Source organism: Salarias fasciatus, chromosome 10 (assembly GCF_902148845.1).
Source record: "Salarias fasciatus chromosome 10, fSalaFa1.1, whole genome shotgun sequence".
Lineage (NCBI taxonomy): Eukaryota > Metazoa > Chordata > Actinopteri > Blenniiformes > Blenniidae > Salarias > Salarias fasciatus.
In genome coordinates this window covers 10,414,042-10,423,043 of record NC_043754.1, presented here as the reverse complement: position 1 = coordinate 10,423,043, position 9,002 = coordinate 10,414,042, and the positions used below count along the sequence as shown (strand labels likewise).

General features: G+C 43.9%; 1 protein-coding gene across 1 annotated transcript; it reads right to left on the bottom strand.

Moving 5' to 3' along the window:
- On the bottom strand, window positions 1-7,683 carry gucy2d (guanylate cyclase 2D, retinal). Its single transcript, XM_030101563.1, has 18 exons — window positions 6,721-7,683; window positions 6,326-6,627; window positions 5,871-6,243; window positions 5,684-5,768; window positions 5,478-5,592; window positions 5,208-5,327; window positions 5,033-5,113; window positions 4,633-4,809; window positions 4,380-4,536; window positions 4,153-4,302; window positions 3,880-4,028; window positions 3,636-3,799; window positions 2,592-2,784; window positions 1,887-2,061; window positions 1,265-1,363; window positions 515-609; window positions 294-376; window positions 1-157 (listed from the first exon to the last, which is right to left on the bottom strand). The coding sequence occupies exons 1-18, from the start codon at window positions 7,583-7,585 to the stop codon at window positions 73-75; spliced, it is 3,468 nt and encodes a 1,155-aa protein (XP_029957423.1). The 5' UTR covers window positions 7,586-7,683; the 3' UTR covers window positions 1-72.
- Between the last annotated feature and the right edge of the window lie 1,319 nt (window positions 7,684-9,002).

Genomic DNA, 9,002 nt, shown 5'->3' with positions numbered 1-9,002 from the left:
GCCCTTCATTCACACATGTTCCCTGCGTGTAATATATCACCCGTGAATGAATTTCATCGTGGCAGATCACATCTAGCCCATCTTCTTCTGCCGATCCAGGAATTTTTGTCTTCTATCAACAGGGATCTCCTCTAAGGCGATGCCATGATTGCTTCCCCTGTTGGAAAGAATGCAGGTTTTCATTTACATTGGACCAGACCAGACCCCAACAATACAGCTGTTTGGTTTGGGTGATTTGAAGAAACTGAGTTCAACTCCAATAATCTAAAACTAAACCTGAGTAATTCTCTTACCCTTGAAGGTCTGGAGGAATTGGCAGAGGCTTGTTGAAATCATCTCTACCCACCAACCAGTAAGTGTTCTCAATTCCTTTACCCTTAAATTACAAAAAAAAAAAAAAAAAAAAAAGAATTAATTTAAGGTGTTGATAACCAGGTGGGACAGTACATCTCATGTGTGTATAGTATGCAGGTTTTGGTTGGAATTTATCTGAAAAAAAAGAGAAAAGACTTACCTTCAACTCTGTCATGCCTCTGACTTGAATTTTGTATCCTAACTTCATATCGTTGAGGACATCAACTGTGCTTTGGTTGACATGGATTCTGTAAGCTGTGCAGACACAGGGAAAGTGTCACCTTTGGTTCATAAAAGCAGCTTCTGTCCTGATCCCTGAACCTAGTGCACCCGAGAGACCACTCAGAGCTAAGCCTGTCACTTTGCTGTTCAGCCACATGGTGGCAGTAGATTACACCTCACTGCTTTGCCTTTTTTATAATGAAAATGCAAAGTAATCATGCCTGAGTGCACAGTAGCTGTTTTAGATGTGGCGCATCTGACTAAACAAAGAGCATTGAACAGTTATTTTTTTTTTGCCTTTATTACGGTGAGACCATCAGAGGAGCTTAAACATGTGGAAGATATTTATTTTTAATCACAAGATTCTACCATACTGCAGTGCACTGTGATTTTCAGCGGTTTTAAATGCATGCATCGTGCAGAGGGTAACTGAGGCTAGTAATTGACGGAATATATTCTGTAACTTCAAATTGCCCTCTAATTCTGCTGAGACTCTTAAAGGATTAGTGAGGACTGCTCTCTTTAAAGCCCTGTTTAGCCTCAAGCAGCATGCACACAAACTGCCATACACCTGTCCATCCAGCCGTGCCAATTAAAAAAAAAGAGGAAGACGGACAGGAAGAAGAGGAAGAAGAAGGAAAAAAGAAAAACTCTTCTTGTTTCATGCGACGACTGATGAGATACTCACGCAACCCTGTGGACTCCATTCGAGATGCTGTGTTTACAGTGTCTCCAAACAGGCAGTACCTAGGCATCGTGAGGCCCACTACTCCTGCTACAACTGGGCCTGTAAAACACACACACACACACACAAACCACACACACACAGGTTGTTTCTGTCAGTCATGGCTTGTAAATCATTCCGTATGAAATTTTCACCCGTCTGTACAAAAATCATGAAAACTGAAAGGCTTTGTGGTCACTTTTTGATGACCCTCTTTCCAGGGGGGCAACCTAATCTCTGCACATATCATCAAACGGTCGGAATCCTTCAATCACGCACAACGAAGTTCACAGAAAAGTGTTCTCTGGGAATCCAAAGTATGACGTGAGTTAATTGGATGACGGCGCTCTAAGTGGATAGTGTTTCACCATTCCAGGAATAAGTTCCAGACAAGGATAAGGGAGGTAAAAATACATCCTTGCTTCATCAGCTTGGTCTCCTGTACTCCTTTTTCTCCCCTCTACAACAAATTAACTTTTATCAACTGTGAAATAAACTTCGGATGTCCTTTACACTTTTGTGTTCATTACAGTGAAAATTCAACATTCGCCATCAACAGCAAAGAAACGGTGCACGTCTTACTCACCAGAGTGCAGGCCAATGCGAATCCTAACTTTGAGCTCAGGCATGTGCCTCATCTTGAAGGTGCCGATGCAGTGGAGAATGTCCAGAGACATGTTGGCCATCTCCGCGGCGTGGCGGCAGCCGTTTCTGGTGGGGACTCCCGAGGCGACCATGTAGGCGTCTCCAATGGTCTCCACCTGAGTACCAAAGAAACAGAGATCTGTGCATTCTGCATGACCGTAGTTATAGAACTGTCACAGCAGCTGATTCACGCTCAGCTAACAAGTGTGGTATGGAAATGTAATAAGAATATAACAGAAAATCCTTTACATGATGAATAACTGTCACAACTTGCACATAAATGAATGAATATGCCTGTATTAGACACACTGAGAATTCAGAAGAAACATTTACAATTACAAAGTAACAGAGAGACGATTATAACCGGGTTCCAGGATTCAGCAAAACTTTCAGTATTTTAAAAAACATTATAGTTTTACAGTTATTTAGAGTTCTTCCCTCTAAATTTTGATTAATGTTGATATGTGGAAACATTGTTCATGGTTTGAAAAAAAACATAATAAATAATAAATAGGCTATAACGGACTTGAGATGTTGAAAAAAATGTTAATCCTAACAGTAAGGTCAAAAACAAAGCAACAAGCAGATGAAGGGCATTTGATGAAGCTTTTCTGAGTTGATAGGTCTAAAATGTGCCGACACTCACCTTGTAGACATCGTGCAGCCCAATGATAGCATCAAAGAGTGTGTAGAGGTCATTGAGCAGGTCGACCACCTCGATGGGCTCACTCAGAGCTGAAATAGTGGTGAAACCCACAATATCGCTAAAGTAAAGCGTGACCTCGCTGAAATGCTCTGGTTTCACGGGCTTGCCGGTCTTCAGCGCCTGAGCCACGGACCTGAAAGACAAACACAATGACACTTTGAGATGATGACAAAAAAAAAATACAAAAAAAAAACTGGCCACTACAACAACTCAAGTAACTGAAAGCAACATCTGCAACCGATTTAGGCCATGAAGAAGTGACTCTTTTCTCCAATTAGTTTTAAGAAAAAAAAAGTGACTGAGTTTTCTAAAGCCCTCAGCTCATTTATGACTGCATTGCCTCGTACTGAGATAAGAAATGATCCCAGTGACATTTAGAGCATAGATTGCTCAAACAATGTTTGATTAGTAGAAGAAAAGTTCTGATTATGACGTCTATCCAGCTAAAGTAGTCTGAGAAGTCACACCATGTTTCATGAGCAAAGACAAGCAGCGAACCCGTCACATCTACTGACATTTTCAGAGATACCTATACATCAGTTACAGTTTCAGTGGCCTTGCCCTCCAGAATAAACAGAAAGTTATAAATTACAGGGATGAAAATCCAGTCAAGCAGTGCTGATTAATTTCATGTAGCTGGGTTTTTTTCTATTTCAGATTTCGTTACATGGAGTTACGTAAGGGAAAAAAAAGTGAATCTTTGAAATAAGCAAAAAAAATTAAAAGAATTTTTTGTGTGTGCACATGCATCTTGTTGCTTGAGTATGAAACATTTCCACAGCTGCTGAACTTTAGGGAGCAGACAAATGCTGAACTTTTGACCTCCATGAGATCAAAAGACAATATTTTCAGTCTAATGTGGGACAGAAGTTGTGTTTGTGCTTGCAGGCAGACACACACACACACACACACACACACACACACACACACACACACACACACACACAGGACTTCCACTGCTCACCATCCTCATCAGACACTCACTTGGGCAACATCTGGGCCACGAGGGCATCCGTCTTCTGTCTTTCCACTTCCAGCTCCTCCGTCCTCTCCCTGATCAGATCCTCCAGGTTGGAGGAGTACTGCTCCAACATCCGCAGCATGGAGTCGATGATGTTGGTCTTTTTCCCTTTAGTGATGCTCTTAAACTATCAAACACAAGGAGGTGAGCGGGGATCGTTGCATAACCACCTACAATTTGATGCGTAATGATAATGAGTGTTTTTACCTGTTTGAATATTTCCTCAAAGGTTGGCCTTTTGTCTGGCTCTTCACTCCATGCCTGCTTCATGACCTGTATCACATCCAGCGGAGCCTGGTCCACAGATACGACGGGCCGACACAAGGGGGGAGGCTCTTTGATTTTGCCGACAATCTCTGTCAAAAGAGGCAGAAGGTTTTAGGCATGATGTCTAATATTGTTTCACTTCGGTGCAATGTGAATACTTTGCAGTGTTTCGTGGTCGTCATCTTTTACGGCTACAGGTGCCGTGTCGCTCACCCTTCGGAGGCATGTCCAGCATGCAGAAAGGCGCAGAGCGAGAGATGACCTCCTGCGTGACGATCGCAAAGCTGTAGACATCACCGGGGAACGTGCCCCTCCTCCTCAGAGATGAGCTTCGCAGCATCTCAGGAGCCGTCCAGAGCAAGTCTTCAGATAGGAAAAACTGTGTCAATATGACTCTAGAAATAAGACAAACTCACAAACAAATTCACACTTGGACTCACCTTCGGGCTTCTCCTCGTCAGAGTCAATGTTTTGTGAAATCATTATTTCATTGAATCCATAGTCTGTCACTTTCAGCACAAAGCGCCCGTCGACCACACAGTTACGGGACTTGAGTCGTCCGTGGATGATTTCGCGATGATGCAGATACTTCATCCCCTGATGATGGATTGTTATAAAAAAGTTTGTGTGATTAGAACGACATAGAAAGTAGGAAAAATCAAACAAACATTCCCAAAATTTTATCTTCCTTACCCGAATCAGATCCATTAACAAGGAAGACTTAAACATCCAGTCAAGACGTACATCTTCATTGTTGAGCAAATCCTCCAAGCTACCTCGAGAGCAATGCTCGGTCACAATGCCAAAGATGCCGGAGTCGAAGAACATCCCCAGGAAGAGGTTGAGATTCTCATGCCTCATGTCTCTGAGCTGAAGAAAAGACATTGGAAACATTGAAGCTGCGTCAGGAAAATCTCTCAGCTTGATACAGTTATCTAATCAGCTCTAATGGAGCCAGTTCTTTTGATTTTGGCTCAGTGAATATTAATTTGTTTCCATTGTCAGTAATCAGTTTCCACTCAGGAAAAAAAAAAGTCTAAGAGAAAATAAAATGAAAAATATTCTTCTCTCATTTCTGTAGGATTTTATTCACCTTGACGAAGATGCACTCTGTGCTGCTGTTGATACCAGATACACTTCCACTGGGACTTTTCTTCAACCAAACCCAGTCGCCCTAGAGTGAAAACAACACAGAAACTATCTGTGAAATCAACAGTAACGTCAAACAACAGAATGTTATTGGACGTTTTGTGTCAGATTGACCTCACCTCAAACACAGCAACATTGGAGCTGTCCGGTGTGGAAGCCAAGTAGCTGCGACCAGACACGGAGTGGTGCGGCGTCTTCACATCCACCTGGCTTTTCATCATACTTTCATCATTTAGCTTCTGCTCACACACACAGAGTACAAAGAAGATAGGTCAGCTTACAGCAGACATGTACACGACCTCGGTATATCACAAATTTACTGTGAGGTGGAGGCAGAAACAAAAAACTACAACATCAAGCTCCGGTTATAGAGTCAACTCAGAACTGACCCGTTTGCTGACTTGAGTATTGATGAAGACCAGGTCATCCAGGGTCAGGACTACTTTTGAAGACCCACCATTGGAACCACTGCCTCCGAAGCCAAGGCCTACTCTTCCACCTTTCCTGAACAGATAGAGGATCAGAAACATTCATATAATGACCTGAATATTACACAAACATATCTTTTTTCCTTTCAGCGTTTTGTTTTTCTTACTTGAAACGCATCAGGATGTTCACTCCGCATCCAGTCAAAGAAATGAACACAAGGAAGAGAAAGAATGTTGTAACTGAATCCAGGCCTTTGAGAAGAGAAGAGAAAAGCACAAAGACAAAAGGAGTTTGACAAAAGCAGTATACATTACATCAACACAGATGAATTTCCCTCACAGCAGCCTGCTCACCTGCAGTACAGGCAAAGTAGGGGCTAAACCAGCAGCTGGAGTCTTTGTAAGGAGTGCTGCCTGCAAAATGGACCGAGCGGCCCAGATATTTCAGGCCCCCTGTCTTTCCATCTGTATGGGTAGCCTGAAGAACATGGGTGGAGTAGAGATAATGACCCATGCCGCTGTAGTCCAGGACCACGTAGTTCGCCTGCATCCCTTCCCCGTTCTTTCCAGCCCTCAGGTGCTGATTGAATCCTTCAAAATCGAAGCCACCCTCGCTGCTGCCCAGGATCTGACCCGTTACCCAGCGGCCTCCGTTCGCTCGGGCCTGCTCGGCTGCCATGGCTGTGTAGTACAGCATGTTGTAGATGGTGCCAAAGAACGGAGAGACCTAATGGAGGAGACAGCAAAAATGCTTTCAAATTCATGCTTTCTTACTCTTGTTTGGTTTGTCATCTTAATCAAAGCCTCACCTGCTCTGGTGGAGTGCTGCTGCGTATTTCATAGCTGTCCTGAGCATCTTTGAAGGCCTCGTAAAAGTTGCGTTCTCCAGAGTCCATGGTGATGGTGAGGACCCCGTCGTAGGCTTTGCGCAGCTTTGTGTCATTGCCCAGCATGTAATACGGGGCGTCCTTGTAGGGTAGTGAGTACAGAAGTGTGTCGTAGGGAATGAAGACATAGCCGCGGTCGATCATGCGCATGGCCAAGGCTGTAGTCAGAAGCTGGTACTGTGCTTGTCCACCAATCAGGACGGACGGCATGCACATGATGATCACTGTAGAAAAACAAGATGAAAGATTCAGATGAAATGAAGAGTTGTTATTTTATCCAATCCTTTTTTTTTTGGTCTTACACAAGTGAGACTCACCTCTGACCCGATCCGTTTCTCTTACTCTCGTCAGAGCTCTGCGAGGTCCGTCCTTGTTTGTCTCCATTGTGACAACAGGGGTGACAGGCAAGCCCAGGGCCCGCAGTGAGGAGGCCAACTCCTGTCCCGTGGCCTCCCACAGGTCCGTCTCCTCTGAGATTATGGCCACATGAGCCCACCGAAAGTATCTCAGCACCGTGAAAAGCACATGGGAGGACAGTGGAAGCGGTCTCAGGAAAGTGGGGTACATCCCCCCTTTCTTGATGTCAGGCTTGAGGCAGCCCCAGGAGAGAATCCCAGCATCCCACTCTTTTGTGTACAAAGCCGCTGAGGAGCAGTAGCCCGGGTTGGCTGGGCCGAGGAAAGCAGCACCATAACCCTCCAGCTCAGCAAAGCGAGCAAGGGCGCGAGATGCCTTGCAGTCCTCGCTGATGAGTGTGTAGTCGTACCAGTAGCCTTTGTTGAGGTAGGGATCCTTGTTTATGCGAGTGGTGGCGAGTCGTGCAGCCAAGTCAGGGAGGGCTTTGGAGTATAAGAGGTCACAGGTCCATGGTCCAACAAGGGCCACCTTGAAAGTGGTTGCCCAGGTATGACAGGGAAATAGTGAGAGTATGAGTAAGGGCAGAAGAAACCAGCTCCTACACCAGCTCCTGGTGTGTTTTACAGGTAATGATGGCAGCTGTGGTTTTGATGATAATAATCGTGACGACGGTGATGCTGATAATGACTCAAAATGACTACTTCCTTTGAAACTGCTTCTGGCTACTGTCCGTATATGTCTTTTTCTCTTCACTTTTATCGAGCTGTGCTCCCATCGCGGGTGGTAGGAGAGGTTGTGCAGACGAGGGTCTCTGTGACTTGCCATTTCTTTCACACAGCTATTCTGCAGCTTCAGAAGCGCAAGGCAAGTGGAGAGTTTATGGTGATTTGTATGGGATTGACAGAGTCTTCTTCAAAGGGACTGTCTCCTTTGGCACTCTTCAGGCCTCTAGTCGGAAGCTGGACAGTCAACAACGTGACCCCAAGCCATCACTGCATCCAGAAAACAAGAACAATGAATTAGACAATTTGGAGAAAAAGGTTTTAATGTGAACTGTGCTTATTTCTTCGGTGATGTGGTCCAACTGAAGAAACAAACATGGTTCTTGACCTGAACTCACATCTCAGTGAGCTGTTTTGCTGAACAGTGTGTGATGTTGAATCTCATCAGCATCCATCTGTCCTGTCAAGGACAGGGCGCCCAGACTCGCTGTGCTTTTCCTCAGAGAATTAATAACGTGTGAGTAACAAGCTGATTAGCCAAGGCCATGGCGTTTATATCGAATGCCAGGTAACGTGGAGCTAAATCTGGCCTGATGTCTCTATCTGGACTTAGTATCTACTTTCTAACGCCAATCTCTGGAGATCTTCTCTGTCGGTCATTCCTGGTATCCTGGCCAAACCCCATCATCCTAATTCTAAATTTGCATCAACGGCTGGAAATGTCTCCGTATTAAAAAGGGTTTCTTGTACGATAGTGGACAGTTTCATGGATTTGCTGAAGTAGGATCCTTGAAAAAGACAGAGAACTTTTTTGAATTTTAAATTGTAAATGGAATATGGACTGAATACAATAAAACTGAAACAACAGCTTTCATAAATTTTGAGAAGACGTTTACGTTGTGACCTAACCTGGGGAATTCACAATCTGTGGTCTTTTGTGGCAAACACTTCAAATCTTTTAAAACCTTGTTTGTACCAGACAGATGCTTCTCTGTTAAGTCTGTCCTCAGGTGTACTTTTTCAAAAAGCAACCTCCCTCCTAAGAGGTATCAGCACAGACAGAAGAGGCTTGAACACCTGCCTGCAGAGGAGGAATGAAAGCTAGCAGCTGAAGCTAAGAAGTCACAATATTGCAAATGAACAGTGACCTAAGATGGACAAAAAAACCCCACAAATATTAATAATGATCAGTTAAGACAGTGTAACCCATTTATTCGAGTGCATAAGCTGCGTTAAATTTTCTTGAAAGAAAGGCAGGTGGTTCCACGCATGGCAGCATGACTCAGAGGCCTATCCAGGTCTGAGCTTTTAACAGTTTCACAGAGATCACAGTCACTGAGTCATTTTTCCGTTTTTCCTATTCGATTGTGATTTTGAGAGGAAATTTGCTGAAGAGTTTTCGATGTCATGCTGGTCAGCTGATAAATTGCAGACAAATTATTGAAAAAAATGATTCTACTATTGTGTTTGTATGAATAGCACTGACAATAAGAACAACAAAAAAGCCAGTTTTCAAGGGT

Excerpts from the sequence above, each read along its gene's own strand:
- gucy2d (XM_030101563.1), bottom strand. The coding sequence starts at position 7,585 with ATGGCAAGTCACAGAGACCCTCGTCTGCACAACCTCTCCTACCACCCG. Across the intron at positions 6,244-6,325 it reads GCAGCACTCCACCAGAGCAG|GTCTCTCCGTTCTTTGGCAC; the intron begins GTGAGGCTTTGA and ends CTCCTCCATTAG. Across the intron at positions 2,062-2,591 it reads GGCTGCACGATGTCTACAAG|GTGGAGACCATTGGAGACGC; the intron begins GTGAGTGTCGGC and ends TTTGGTACTCAG.